The sequence below is a fragment of the Carassius gibelio genome, chromosome A5 (genome assembly GCF_023724105.1).
Source record: "Carassius gibelio isolate Cgi1373 ecotype wild population from Czech Republic chromosome A5, carGib1.2-hapl.c, whole genome shotgun sequence".
NCBI classification, from domain to species: Eukaryota; Metazoa; Chordata; class Actinopteri; order Cypriniformes; family Cyprinidae; genus Carassius; species Carassius gibelio.
This window is the reverse complement of record NC_068375.1, coordinates 26,469,007-26,485,119: the sequence shown is the minus strand read 5'-3', so window position 1 is coordinate 26,485,119 and position 16,113 is coordinate 26,469,007. Positions and strand designations below refer to the sequence as shown.

At 36.7% G+C, this 16,113-nt stretch overlaps 1 protein-coding gene across 3 annotated transcripts in view; it reads left to right on the top strand.

The window, feature by feature from the left end:
• LOC128007348 (calcium/calmodulin-dependent protein kinase kinase 1) overlaps positions 1–16,113 on the top strand; it is a 63,431-nt gene that overhangs the window by 38,086 nt on the left and 9,232 nt on the right. For all 3 annotated transcript variants that reach the window (XM_052592802.1, XM_052592801.1, XM_052592803.1), the window contains exons 4-14: positions 917–964; positions 1,163–1,216; positions 5,012–5,063; positions 5,241–5,374; positions 6,579–6,615; positions 7,776–7,797; positions 9,991–10,079; positions 11,840–12,039; positions 13,234–13,287; positions 13,477–13,550; positions 14,694–14,781. In XM_052592802.1, the coding sequence (XP_052448762.1) occupies positions 917–964; positions 1,163–1,216; positions 5,012–5,063; positions 5,241–5,374; positions 6,579–6,615; positions 7,776–7,797; positions 9,991–10,079; positions 11,840–12,039; positions 13,234–13,287; positions 13,477–13,550; positions 14,694–14,781 (852 nt within the window). The remainder of the gene's footprint in view (positions 1–916; positions 965–1,162; positions 1,217–5,011; positions 5,064–5,240; positions 5,375–6,578; positions 6,616–7,775; positions 7,798–9,990; positions 10,080–11,839; positions 12,040–13,233; positions 13,288–13,476; positions 13,551–14,693; positions 14,782–16,113) is intronic.

The following is a 16,113-nucleotide window of genomic DNA, read 5'->3' as shown; positions in this document are numbered from 1 at the left end:
ACTTTTTTTATCCAAAGCAACTTACAGTGCATTCAGGCTATACATTATTTTTATTTTTTTTTAACCAGTGTAAAGGTCATAGGTCATAAACATAAAGGTATCTTTTTATCCTCTTCATAATGCTACAATATTTACAGTGCAATCCAGCTATAGAAAGCTAGGATTGTCACATTTGTGTTATTAGGGCAGAGTTGTCTTCAGTAGTGATGTTCCCTGCTGCAGAGAAAAGTTTGCAGTACATCGAGGTTGCTGATCCAGATATAGTTATTGCTTTGCCAATTGGCTACATATGAGTCTTTTTGCTTTTGCCAATTGATTCACAGACTTGAAACCCTCTGTTTTTTAAGTTGCTTTTTCCTCTTTAATAATGTGGTCTTGAACGAACTATGGGTTTGGAGAAGTTCTGTCATAATTTCATGAATGGTGGAGATAATTGTGTTACTTCAGAACTTGATTGCTCTATGCTGATCTCCTAAAGGCATCTTAACCAATCAGATACATTTATGCAAATTTTTTTATTTCTTATTTATTTATTTTAATCAGGCACAATGTACATAAATAATACATAAATATGTAAAATGCACCAGATTTAGCCAACACTGGCTAATTTTCATCCGTAGTTCCTATTAAATTGCCTTTTCATAGGATCAGTATTATGTGAAACTGAGATTGTAGTATTTGCGTTATTCATAGTCAACCAGGGTGCAAAATAGTTTTTAAATAATTTCCATGTAGAATAGGTTATGAAACAAATGCAGAGATTTGTTATTTCTTCCTGTAACTGGTTCACATGTTCCCGCTAGTATTTAATATATTAATATTGTGTCACAACTCCTTTATGTGCAGCTGGGATTGATTCCATTCACTCTGTCTCTGTTCTTCTCTTTCTTTCTTTCTTCCTTTTTCACGATCTCAGGATTGCACCCAGCTTAACCAGTACAAGTTAAAGAGTGAGATTGGGAAGGTAAGCCCACCTGCATCATACTTATATTGCGTTATTTCTATAGTCGACATGCATATAGACATCAGAAAAATCGAATGGCCATGTTGTGTTTCAGACATTCAGACACTGACTCTTAATAATCTGTCTCATAATCTGACTCATCTCACTCGATGTATTTTGTTTATCTTTTTTCCTCTAACCATTTCTTCTGTCTTAAAGGGCTCATATGGTGTTGTCAAGTTGGCATACAACGAGGATGATGACAAATATTACGTAAGTATATTTTAAAATAACTTGTCCTTGTTGCATCATCCTAACTACTGACTGAATTTGGTGATGTTATAGTTGAAAAAAAAATTTACACAGTTAAGCTTTAAAAACAGTTATGAAGTGCATATTGTGGAAAAGTGAAAATGTAAAGTAAAGCTAAAAAACAATATACAGGGCAAAAGAAAAAATGGGCTTGACAGAGAGGAGGATGGAGGAGAGGCAGGATAGACTGAATGAGATGGGGAAGGGTTGTGATATATGTGCTGCAGCTCTTAATTTCTCTTTGAGCTGTTGATATCTGCCCCCAAACAGCATCACTGTTGATGAACTGAGCAAACACACATGCATATAGATAGACATACAGGAAAAATGCTTTTACACATATCTAGACATACAGGAAAAATGCTTCTTTCGACATTAGCTGGACCGCAAGCATAGACGATCCTATACAAGTTTACATTTTATTTTTTTTAGTATTTTCTATGAAAACAGTAATTTTTTTTATTTTTTATGTTTTTTAGTATTTTTTTAAGCAAAACATGGAAATTGTTCTGTGGTGTGATCTCATTGTGAACGAAAAAATGCAGAAACATCAAAATAAACAATATGGACAGAAATAAAATGTAAATAAATGTAAATATATATATAAAATAAGATTTTGTCATGAAGCCCTACAGTAGGAATTGTTAGATGGAAATCTGTTTTTAATGGACATTTTTATGGACATACTTTCCAAATTTGCTGATCAGATTCCCACAGGAAGTAAGTTAGATATTTTTCAAGCTTTTCAAGAAGAGGTACATGACAGAATGTGAGATTTTCAGCATTAATGAGCATAAAATATGTGTAAGCTGTGCTTATCTTTGTGTATGGAGGTGGAATATGGGAGTTAGAATAGCTGAATGCCTTGAGATTTCTTGCGGTGTGACATATAAGTCCTTTACTCAGCATTTTCAAATTGTATTTTGACTGTGTATTTTTTTATAAGCTCATATTAAAAGAATAGTGAACTACAGAATCCAACTACACACAGTGTAAATGAGTTTGATTGACATGTTGTTAGGGGTGCTAGACAGGGCGCTTTCAGATTCTCTGATTTGTCGGATGGACAGACGCTTGTACACACCGCTGTCTCCAAAATGTACAAGTAGTGCTAAAGAAAATCACATCTATTGAGAGCCTATTCACTGGATGAAAACACTTTATTAATGAGAGAGGTTAGATGAGATTGGTCAGACTCCTTCATGCTGAGAAAAAGGCCACAAACACTCAAACTAGCACTTCTCACAACAGGAGAAAGGCACAGCTGAAATCATAACCTTGAAGAGAATGGGCTTTCAACAGCAGAAGGCTGTTCCCGGATCCTCTTCTGATGGACTACATATATGAGCTAGAAACTGGATGGCTCAACAGTGGGGGAAAAAACATTCAAAATCCAACATGACATCATGTATCAGTATATAAAAGGGCATCTTATTTGGTATTAGGTGTACCTAATAATGAATTTTTTCTCCCTTGATTGGTTGTTGGTCTTTTTGCAGGTCTCCTGATCACATTTGAATATTTTCCTCTCTTCCTCATAATCATCTGTCATAAAAGGCAGTGTGTCTGAACGCAAAATATAGCTCCCAGTTCCTAGCTGCTTTCATTAATTCATGCTGTGTGGATATATAACAGCAAGGATAAATAGAGGACAGAGATCAAATCCATTCATAAAGGCAGAGTAGAGCGAGGCTGGCCCGTCTCTGGCCTTTACACTCCACTGGCTTCGAAAACCAACAGTATCTGATTTCTACTTTACAAGTAGAGTAAATCCTGAAATTATATCTTCTTGTTCTTGTTCTTTTTCTCCTCTTTGCAACATCTGACCATTTTCTTTCACTCTTTTTCAACCGTAGTTGAAATATAATTTTCACAAACCATTCAGTTTGATATTTGTCTTGTCATTCAAACTTAATTTATTAAAAAAATATGGGTTTTGCTATAGAAAACAAACCTATACATAATATATAAACGCTTTTAATAAAATGTCTGAAGTGTTGCATTACTGACTTGTATTGATTGTTTTATTTATGGTATGTCATCCCATTTAATGTCGTTTTTACAACTTCCAATCTCAACACATTGCTTTAAATTGATCAAAAGTGACAGTATAGACATTTACAATACATACATTATAATGTATAACTGTTTTTGACACTGACAGTAATATTATATTTCTAGAAATGTTTCTTGCGCTCATCGTCATATTGGAATTATTTCAAAAAGATCATGTGACACTGAAGACTGGAATAATGGCTGCTGAAAGTTGAGCTTTGTCATCACAGGAATAAATTACATTTTCAATTTAAGACTTTTTTTTTTTTTTTTACTGTATTTTTGATTTAATAAGTATAGCCTTGTTAAACATAAGCAAAAAAGGAACAACAGAAAAGTAGTGAGTAGAATACTTATTTAATGAATTATTTAATATTGCAAAATAGAGGCATTTTCACTTATTGAGCCCATTGTATTTTTCATAGTTTAAAGTAAATATAGATCCATCACCTCCCACAGCAAGCTCTGTTTATGCGTTGCTTACTTGCTGATTCATCCCATAATTTCCCAGTCGTTTACATTCTGATGCTTCAGGTCTTTCTGTCTCTGCTGCATTCTAAATAGCAATTTTCTTTCATCGTGCTCACCTCTGACATGTTCATAAACAATTCATGGTTTCCTCTTCACTTTTTGACGAACTGAGTTATTGAAACTCATCAGCACAACAGACGTAACCTCACCCAGCTGTACATGAGAGGGAGGAGAAAAACACTCTTTCTTATTGCTAACTTATGGATTCACATCTAAAGTTGCTTACTTTCATTTTTTGAAGATGAACGGCCATTTTTATTGTAGCTGTATGTTTTGAACATTTATCATTCTGAGATATTGGATTTTATAACATGAAAAATGAAGGAAAAGAGACCACAGGGTTTCGACAAGTGCTTCAGCTAAACTTTGGATCCTTTCCATGACAATATGTGACCCTGTCATGAAGAACTCAGAGATGAATTTTGAAATTGTCCATAACTCACAGATTACGAAACCTCCTGTTTTCCACAGCCATTAGAAACTAGCAGCCTGTTGTATCGCCATTCTCTGTCTGTAATGGGCAGAGATGGAGAGGGAGCACTTACCATGTTTACACAAGTCTCAAAATGTTCTACTGCAGAAAAGAAGCAGGTGCACGATTCTTCAATAATGGATTTCTTCCATTGTAAAAAGATACAGATCACTCAATATGTGTTTTCCATGAAATATAGGTTTTAAAAGGCCAGTTCTGTGTGCCAGAAGCAATTGATTTGATTAAGATTTGTAATGCTTACAAAGACATCTGATCCAAGCATCAGTGGTTAAACGTGCACAACCTATTTGTTTCTTTTCTTTAGAAAAACCCAAGTTGCTTTACAATCCACAAGCACTTTGGTCTGCTTGCTTCTTATAGTCTGTCACTCACTGGTTGTGACCAAATTTCCAAATTCACTTTAGCAATCACCTACGCAGGAGCACTGCTGTAAGAGGAATCTCGAGTGTCCCATCAAGGCCAGAAGCGAACGAGAGCGCCGCAGTTGATTGAACTCTGTGAAAGCTTTTATTGATTAGTATGTAAATGGGAAAAAAGTCAGTTGATTATGTCACCCACTAGACTCGATGGAAATATGTGTTTGAGATCACCTCGGTCTAGAATACTGTAGTTCAGACCTTATTCTTGGCAAGATTGTCTGATTGTCTCTCTTCATCTGTGTCTTACTTGTTTTGTAGGCAATGAAATTGGTGTCTAAGAAGAAGCTGATGAAACAGTATGGTTTTCCCCGTATGTATGGCATTTAAATTAAGCTCTCATTTGAAACCAGATGTATGCAGATGTTATGCACAGCAGATGTTGTCCTGTTGAGACAGTCCTCTAAACCAGCTGAAGAATTCTGTCTTTAAATGAAGCAGCATTCTCAGTTGCTTTTTTTCTTTTAATAGACATTCTGTTACTTTGCAGGCCGCCCTCCTCCCCGAGGTCCTAAAGCAGCCCAGGGGGAGCAGCCCAAGGTGCTTGGTCCTCTGGAGAGAGTTTACCAAGAGATAGCCATCCTGAAAAAACTGGACCACCTCAACATAGTTAAACTGGTGGAGGTAAGGATTGTAGCCATTTTCATTTATTCATATAATCCACTGTTAATGAACTTCTGCTAATTAATAGTGAAAATAATAGTAAACTAACTTCTTTGCTTCAGAAAATCCTTCCTTCTAAATCTATGATTATTTGTTTACAGCATGTTATCTGCAGTAGTTATTTGTAAAGACACTGGGTCTCAGGAAAAGCCAGGTGTAATAAAAAATGAAATAGTAAATAATAAAATAACAAAAAGACAGAACGATGAGAATTGGAAGGAATCGAACTCAACTGCACTAACAGCTCAATAACCAAGCTGTATTTTGGACTAGTAATGTGTCATTAGGTAATTTGTGCCAAAGAGGGGACAAAATAATAGCAACATTGAAAATCAGCTAGGAGTGAATCTGTTGAACAGAAACACTTAATTCTCCTGAGAATGGGATGCGGAGAGGAGTGCGATCGATCATAGGATGAAGAAAAGGAAGGTAGAATGGAGGGATGCTGAAGGAGAAAAGCGCTTCACCTTACTTCCCCCTGTGGTTCCGTCGGAGTGCTCTTTAATCACAGCAGCACCCATGCACGTCAGCAGAATTAAGAACGAGGGGTGAGAGAGTGCATGTGAGATAGAAATTGAATCAGAGCATGAAAAATGTTTAAGGGAAACTTAGAAACTGAGACAGAGGAACCACCTCCACTCCAATCAGCTGGCCTCATCTACTGCTGGCCCAAGTACAGCCTGAAGTCAGGAGTGTGTGGCCATTAGGAGCAACACAGAAATGGTCCTATGCTGGCAGTGAAGGGTCTTATCAAATCTAAAACTAAATGTAGCACTGTACCAGTACCACTGTAGTTGTTAAAGCATTGCAGAATAATATTGCAGAATAGTGTTTGATGTTCAAATCCCATATGGCTTGTAGTAATGTGTAGACTCACACTGAATCTGTGTCTGCTGAACTTGGCTGAATTTAATTGAATTCACAAAGTTCTACAATAGCTTTCCATTATTAATAAAAGTTGTTAAATAGAATGTAGCATTTTTAATAATTCCACAGATTTTCCCAATAAAATCAGTGAAGAAAATAAATTTGGAAAAAGATAAACCCAAGTCTGATTTGCCCTGGACCTTATGAGTATTAGAGATTTTCCTAGATGTAGAAACCTGGACATGATCTCATACAGTGTCTGAAGCAGGTGGTGTTTGTAATAAAGTTTCTATTTCAGGTGCTGGATGATCCGGCAGAGGATAACCTTCACATGGGTATGTTCTTTTTTTCTTTAAGTATAATTTTAGTGGTAAAATTCCACCTATGTAACAAAGATTCAGCAGATGTTGATGTTTTTACAGTAGCTTATGCTAGATACGTTGTCATTGTGTCAAAGCTGTGCATGCTCAATCTGAAAAATACATTTGACCCATTGTGTTGTACAGTACAGCTTATTTTACAAAGGTTTAGGGTCAATACGATTTTTTAAAGAAAATAATGAATTCAAGAGCACATTAAAACTGATCAAAAGCATCAGTACAAACCTTTGTTACAAAATATTTATATTTCAAATAAATACTGTTCTTTTTTTATTAATGTGACACTGAAGACATTCAGAAGAAAATTCAACATTACAGTCATAGGAACAAAATTACAATTTAAAGTATATTGAAATGTAAAACATCTATTTTAAGTTGTAGTAATAGTTCACAATATTGCAGTTTTTACTGTAAAAAAATAAAATAAAATGAAAATCTTACTGTCTCCAAACTTTTAGCTATTGTATTAGTATTTTAATCATTAACATTAAACCTATACTTACACCATCCATGCGTAACACTTTTTTTCTAAAGATGTGTTCATTGGTTGCAGTATTGAGCTGTTTACTCCCTTCGCTAGTAGTCTCTTCATATCACTGCTCTTTTGCATAAAATGAATCTCTTTTTCAGTGTCACTCATATCGTCTCAGATCACCAACTCTCATTGAAAATGAACGACCTCTGTGCCACCTTGTTACTGCAAAATTTTGAAATTCACCATTACAAAACTTGACTTTTTAATGAAAAGCAGACAGTGGCATGTTTTTGTCATGTCTTTGTAATGAGCTGAAGTGAGAATCTGTAGAATAAGTTTGTCATACGTATGGCAAATGCAGGTGGCTACTCTGACTTCCACTGTAGCAATGAATATAAGGTGTTTGTGCTGATGGACTGCTACAAAATCATAAATGACTTCACACCACTGTGCAATGGTGCGAATAAAAAGCATCATACTTACGTGTGAAAAAGAGCAGGGTCATTTGAGGATATGACAGACTATATGAGGACTGTGACCATCACATTTCATAAAGAGAACTGAATAATGGATTTATCAATAATGTCTTTTCACTCTCATTTGGCTTTAATGACTCTCTTTCTCTTTGATCTTTCCGCAGTGTTTGAGTTGATGCCAAAGGGGTGAGTATTCTTCGTGTCTACTTAGACCTCTATTGTGCATAACTGATGCTTTCGCCACACTTTGTTCCATCCTCTATCATTTTATCAATCACTTTTTACCTTCTTCATCGACTGTCTTGTCCCATATATCTGTCATCTCACTCAGTTTCTCCTGTTTTCCTCCCTTGTTTTAAAGGGATTCATTTAAATAGTAATGTTCTCACTTCCTCACTCAGTGTCTTATTCACTTCTTTTTCTAAATCAGTTCTCTTTTGTTACAGAATAAACATTTTTCTCTCTGCATATAAAACAATTGCAGTGTTAATCTTTTCAGTATTCCATCTGGTACTTATAGTTTTTATTTATTCTGTTGCTTTTTCTGTGTTTCTAAATCCATAAAAAGCTCATTTAAAGTACAGCAGTCTTCCAGTTATTATTAGACCTCTTTTTTATTTTTCAAATGTGACATTTACTTTGGTAGAATATGAGTATTTAAAGTGGCCTGGCTTTGTTTTGGAGAGAAATGTTGTTTGTGTGCTTGTGCCTTGAAAAGAGCAGATTAGACCTTACTTTGCATAATTACAGAATGGTCTTTTTTTCTCTAGACCTGGTTGAATATGTTTGGCCTTTCGGCTCAATTATGATTAACTGCCTGTGGGTAGTGAATTAAATGGCCTTTGAGGGCCCTGTTTTGTGCTTAGTGGTTTTTTGAGATAAATCTCACAGTCACAGATCATTTTGAATAGGGCTGCATTATAAATCATATGCGATTGTGCATCTCCTCATTAAAGCCGGTTCTGTGATTAGTAGTAAATCTCCATCACTTGCGTTCAGATGGAGCGCCATTTAATACACTGAGCTGTTGTTCACTGACAAGCTACGCAATATCATGTTCATAATATCAGATGTGATTATGAATGCGATATTGTGTAGCTTGACAGCATGTGATTTATCATGCAGCCCTAATTTTGAAGGATTCTATCCACTATCTGTGCAGTCCTGTAGTTTCCCAGCATCCTTTGATCTCTTGCTGATGTCTCACAATCACAGGGCTCACTTGCCCAGTGCTGCATTCTCACATGTCTTGCAAACATTTGGAATTCAGCTGATATAAATTGGTCACTAAAGGTTGGGATAATACACTACACAACCCAGATTTTTACGCTGATTTACAGTCTGGGGCTGTAGCGCTAGCGCAGTGCAGAGCAGGAAGAGCAAAAACAGCAGAAATTTAATGAACATCTGGTTCAGAATTATAGGTGAGAATGAATGGAGAATGAACAGAAGTTCAAATGAAAATAAACACAGCATAAATAAAAATATTTATTTCTAATCCAAGAGGAATACAGATACAATACAATACATTGCTCATCTGGATGAAAAACCTATAACCAATGACACCACATTTCACACAATTTTATAAAGTTGCACCACACGACAATATGACAGTGAGCAAATGCATAAAGCGCAGATTAAATTTGAAACATTTCAAAGCATTCACACAGGACCTACCGTCACACAGAGATGACGCGATCATGCTGGATAAAAATGCATGCTTCATAAGATCTCACAGCACCGTCAAAATAAAAGTTCCTCCTCGAACACATCTTGCCAAGCAGAAAAACTTATCAGCCTTGGCGATATAGCAATCGACCACTAGGTATAACAATTTGAAAAGTGAATTTCTTAACTGGTGGTGGCGCTATAGAGTTGGTCCTAGCGACCCCAAAGTTGGTCAGATTACTTTTTCTTGATCATGTTTACAAGTGTGCCAACGTTAATAGTTTTCCTATGTTCCCTTTATAGGTCTGCCATTGACTCTCTTTGGGTAAAAATAAAATAACAGATACAATAGGGGCTAGACCCCTAATTACGTTATGTATTATGGTCACAGACACAGATTTTTTAGTTTTAGATTATGATCCAATCTAGTCAGAGGAAATCAGACATGTTTGATATTTTGAGCCGATTTTAGAACACATACTGTTTTCATTTGTCATGCATCTCTTAGCAACAAGGACACGTGTCTCTGTGTGAGTTTGAGTTTGGAATGAAAGGCTTGTGTGTGTGATCATCAGTTGTTTAATGAATCAAAAGTCTCTCCACCTATAATTTCATTCAATATTTCTCTTCATGAATTATTTCTGTCTATTACAGTCTTTTATTAGTACTCTGTCAGTTAACTTGCAATAAAGTGTCTCTATTGGTCACCAGCCCTGTGATGGAGGTCCCCAGCGACAGTCCGTTCAGTGAGGACCAGGCCCGCCACTACTTCAGAGACATTGTTCTGGGCATCGAGTACTGTGAGTCATTTCCTATATTTAAAAAAAAAAATTCTAATTTCTGGGTTGACCTCATTGGATTCCATTTTTATTTTTTAAGGCGACCACCTTGTCATGGATTTTGTAACAGTGTCTGAAGTTAAATAAATCCCAGTAGAGAACTCCTACAGATGAGCGCCTGACATTAATCATTACTTATGTAAAAATAAAGACCCAAGCGAGTTCTGTCTCAAGGAACAGCTCTGCGTTTGTTGTTCTAATGCTTCATTCCCTGTTCAGCTAATGAATTGAGCGAATGTGGCAGTGCGCTCATGTATTTGTGTGTGGGGGAGGTCATCGTATCCTGATGAAAACAAGTCTGTTCTATTTCTAAAGGGCGTTCTGATCTTCTCTCCTCTGCCAAGAGAAGAAATTTGATTTAATGTTGCAACATTTCAATAATTACATACTGACAGTTAAAGGAATATTCTGGGCGAAGTAAAAGTTAAGCTCATTCGACAGCAAAAATGTAAATTCTGTCATAATTTATTCACCCTCTTGTCTTTCCAGATCGATATGAAAGAGATCACAAACACAACACACAAAAAAGATATTCTTAAGATTGTTTGTAGCCAAACATTTTCAATTCCATTCCACTGTGTATAAAAAGCACTCAAAATGTCTTCTTTTATGTTCTACATGAATAACAAATGTCATAGGTTTGGAAGGACATGGGGGTGAGTGAATAACTAAATGTTTATTTTTAGATGAACTATCCCTTTAATTGAGGCATTTACAAAGAAATACTGCAAAAATTGGCTCGTATTCACTTCAATTGTTGGTGTCATCATGACATAGATTTTTGCTCATTGGAAAGAAAACAAGGGACAAGTCTAAATAACATTTTTGTGGTGATCAACATATATGGTTAAATTGTATTGAGCCTTAAACAAAGAGAATGAGCTACGCTGAGTTGATTGCCAAGTGTTCTGTTCTGTTCATCGCATGGAAACTCCGCTTTCATCAATTCATTGGAATCTTATTAACCAGGCGACACTCACTGTGGCAACCGTCTGGATGGCGACCGGCCATTTGCATGATTCTCAACAAATCAGTCTGTGTTAACAATGAACTTCTTTGTGTTTGTGTGTGTCTGTAATTTGTGGACTAGAATCAGAGTATGTGTCCATATTCAATTAATTTCATTAGCACTATGCTAGTTACCTCAGGGAGCCATGTCAATAGAGTTAATTAATAGTAAACTAAGAAATGTGTGTGTGTGTCATACTACTTCATTTTGCAGGACTTCAGAGACTCCTTACATAAACTGTGGCACACTCCATATGTGTCGCATTCACCTTGCTTGCTGATTTTGAAGAAATAATTCTATGCAATAACCTGATAAAATATTTTGAACACGTCTTTGTTAATTTTCTTTTTTCATTACCATGTGTATCATCTGAAGATTTCTGAGACATGGCTCTTGTCACATATAACCAGTAATGGCAAATGACTGAAAGATGATAAGTGGCAAGCAGGTTATTTGAACCTCCTTTTCACTGGCTGGGCTCCATTTAGTAACTTTATTGAAATTGAATATCAATAAACATCCAAAACACAGCTATTTTTTTCTGATTTCCTGCTAGGCCAGGTGATCACAATTAGTCATATAGAAACATACAATACAGTATTCTAGAGTTGCAATGAGAAGATTGATCCTCATATGATAATATAGCGAATTTGTCAGCAAACTTCACTTTTGAAACGGCTCATTGACTCATATTCTCTCTCTCTTTGCTCAGTGCACTATCAGAAGATCGTTCACAGAGATATCAAACCATCAAATTTATTACTTGGAGACGACGGCCATGTCAAGATCGCAGATTTTGGGGTCAGTAACCAGTTTGAGGGTAATGATGCCTTGCTCTCCAGCACTGCCGGTACTCCTGCCTTCATGGCCCCAGAGACGCTGTCAGACAACCGCAAGAGCTTTAGTGGAAAGGTAATGTGTGTCTGGGATGATTTTGCTGATATGTGATAGGCCAATCATTCAGACTGATTAAACTTAAAGGTGCAGTATGTAATATTGACAGCAAGCGGTTGAAATGGGCACTGCAGTCCATGTTCAAAATATTGTTTCTTACGCCCCCCTCGTCCTCAGACATGATGCTCCAGCAAGCTGTCAGATTCATGACATGTGACAGGAATGAGTTCAACCGACAATGGAAGGCGACAAACCTTACACTGTAAACTGTTGAGTTGATTATTCTGTGTTTTAATATGCCTGTGGTCATAGAGGTTTTTTGATGGATTTTTAGGTCAGGTAGAATCTGCGATCTCATACACAGTTTATTTGCTCACTTCCATGATTCAGTATGCTGTGTTTTCTGCAAACTGGCAACCCAGGCTGTCGAAATATTATTGGTTAAACTGTCATTGGGCTTAATCACACAGACCAAAACAAAAACAGACATTCCGACTCAGAATGCACATGTAAAATAACTGGCTTTAGCGTTGTTTTTCAGAGAAACAAGTATGTGAACTTTACTGTGTTTACTGAATATCTAGTATTATTAAAAGTATTATTGTATTTTTATGCTCTAGTACAGTCAAAAAATTACATACAGCACCTTTACAATTGGCTTAAATTAGCATTTTGTTTATGAATGGTACTTTGCTGTTTCTCTCATGGAATCTCATGAACGTCATAGAGCTACATGACGGTTCAAAAGTCGAAAACATTTTTTAAATGTTTTTGAAAGAATTCTCTTATGCTGACCAAGGCTGGATTTATTTGATCATCATACAGTTAAAACAGTAATATTGTGAAATATTGTTCAAATTTTAAATAACTGTTTTCTAGTTTGAATATTTTAAAATGTAATTTATTCCGGTTTGTTTTGATAAATAGAAAGTTCCAAATAATATATACATATATATATATTAACTTTAGAAATGTTTTTGCTGTCACTTTTGATCAGTTGAATGTTTCTTTGCTGAATAAAAGTCTTAATAAAATAACAGACCCCTCACTTTTGAAAGGTAATTTACAGTTTGTTCTGTTTAGCATTCCAAAGAAGAAAGGCATAGAAGTTTGGTGCATTGTGCCTTTGAGGAATTCCATTCATTTCAATAGCTCCAAACTGTAGAACTCTCCTGCATCACTAAAACAGAAGTTGTGTTTTGTTTTCTTCAGGCTCTGGATGTGTGGGCTATGGGGGTGACCCTCTACTGTTTTGTGTATGGAAAGGTGAGTCAGCTCATATGCTAATATGATCAGAGTGATCGCAGTAATTCTTCATTGTGAAATGATCTATCAGAATGATCAATGGAGGGGACAGTGTGCTACTGCAGTGACATTTGTGTGATTGATGATTTTGATCACTCATCCATCTCCCTCCTCTCCCTGTCCTTCTGTTTTTTCTTCCTTGTCCTCCAGTGCCCGTTTATTGATGAGTACATACTGGCACTTCACAGTAAGATCAAGAGTAAGCCAGTGGAGTTCCCCGAAATGTAAGTCGCCCCTCGCTGTTTACGACACATCTGCTGTCTCACAGGAGCAGATACAGAGAGAGGAAATGGCAGAGATGTTTGAGTGTATGGCGATGTGAGCTGAATGCTGTATTGAAGTGTGTTGGTTTAGTATGATATTTGTGTATGCTTGTGCAAGTCTGTTTGACTGATATGTTGATGAAGTCTGCCGACTTTGGATACATGTGATCTGGTGTATGTGTTTGGACAAGGGATTAGCAAATGAAAGACCGTCTGTCTCACACACAATAATGTCATACTGCAGTGTTCTCAGTGGCCGAGCCAACTGTTCACAGTGCCGTCATTTTAAAGGGGTCATATGATGTTGCTAAAAAGAACATTATTTGGTGTAATGAAATGGGTTTATGTAGTTTAAGTTTAAAAAAAAAAGCATCATTTTCCACATACTGTACATTAGTGTTTCTTCTCTATGCCCTGCCTTTCTGAAACGTGTCATTTTTTTTTTTACAAAGCCCATTGTTCTGAAAAGCGAGGTATGCTCTGATTGGCCAGCTATCCAGTGCGTTGTGATTGACCAAATACCTCAAGTGTGGGGCGGTTATGTTATGTTATGCTCCTTACTATACTGTGATGCCTTGTGTCCCGGCGCGTCAATACAAAAGCATTAAAGCCCATTATAAATGAGGCATTTGTTGCATCCATTGGGGACATAATTACGGATTATAATCACAATACCATCGGTTCTCAATTCCAGTCCTCGTGCCTTCCAGCTCTGTATATTTTGCATGTCTCTCTTTGTTAACACACCTGATTCAGCAGACAACTCGAGCATATGCCCTAAATGAAAAACACATAAGTGTTAAAAGTGATTTTCTTTTACATACAGGTGTTGTGTTTTTTATGTTAGCAGAGCTTCTGTAAGTTAACCATCTCTGTCCATCCTCCTCTTCTCCTCTTCTTCTGTTTAGTTCAGCTGAGCTCTTCAGCCCTCTTGATTGTTACAGAGGCCGTTTGACAGTCAGTGTATATTTGAAACAGTGTTTCTCTGTCTGTAGTGTCTCATCTCTTGTAAAAGCATGCTGTCATTGTTTAGCCGTACAGTCAGATCTTTGGTTTTTGTTTTACTACTTCAGCTATTTGCTCTGTGTCTCTGTGATATCTCAGGCCAGCTGTCAGTGAGGGGCTGAAGAACCTGGTCTCACAAATGCTGGACAAAAACCCAGACACCAGGATCACCATTCCTGAGATCAAAGTAAGTCTACATAAAATGAAAAGGAGCACTTCTGAGATTGAGAGTGTCGAGTAATCCCTTTCACCGTCTTTACAGCTCTGTGTTGCAAGATATTGAGTTTCAAAGATTCAGTGAGGACTTTATCTTTTGAATCAGAAAGGAATGACCACATTTTACCTTTTTGATTGAGATAGGATTATTTATTAATGTGTTTTTCCTTAAAAATCACCTCGATTTTCCTTTATGCATACCAGCAAGAGAGTACAAAATGACTTAATATTGAAATTATAGTCAGTATTTGACAAAAGAAATATCCAAAGAGCATTCCCAAGAGTGTATCATTATACTGCACTCTCAAAACAACAGTGTTTCTATCAAAGACCGTTCCTGAGCCACGTCCAGAGATAGTGTTAAAATGTGACACAGTATCTCTGATAGCTTCTGCACCATCTAGCACACTTGGTGTTTGGACAGGAACACATCAGCTAATCCCCATGAACAGAGATTTTGGTTCAGTTCTGGAAACTTCCATCTGCTGTCTCAGTGTGACAGTGAGTGTGAATAATTAGCACACACACACACACTCGGCCTTCAGAGACTCTTGCCTGCATGTCATTACCCAGAAAATGTTCATTAAAGCAGAGATCCCCAGAGCACACATTAATCAGGGCTCCACGGCCTACATTCACTCAACAGCTCTGCTCTCATATCCTTCAGACTAACTTTGTTTGTAGGACAAATATTTGATTTCTTGAATGATTTAATGGTTGGTTGGATGGGTGGACAGAAGAATGGATATATGGAACAATCTACAGACATTTGAATGGATGGATAGATTAGAGGATTGATGATGGATGGAGCAATGGATGGATGGATGGATGGAGGAAACGATGTGTGGACAGATCTATGGACAGGTATAGATGAATTGAAGGATAGATGATGGCTGGATGGATGAAACAATAGTTGGATGAAAGCATGTATGCATAGATTTATGGAGGAATGAAAGGATGAATAGAAGGTTAGATGGATAGATGAATGGAAAAATAGATGATGACTAGATGGATAAAAAATGTATGGATAGATGGATGAAAGAAAAGATGTATAAACTGATCTACAGACAGATGGATAAATGGGTGGATGCACTGATAGATGGATGAATGGATGGAAGGATATGATGGTCGCACATGAAACAATAGATGGATGGATGAATGGATTAATAGATGTGTATATGTGGATACATGGATGGAGTCATGGATGAATGGACACATCTCCAGACTTATAAATGGTAGGATGGATGGATTAATGAAAGGATCAGTGGATGAATAAATAGAAGGATAGATGATGGCTAGACGA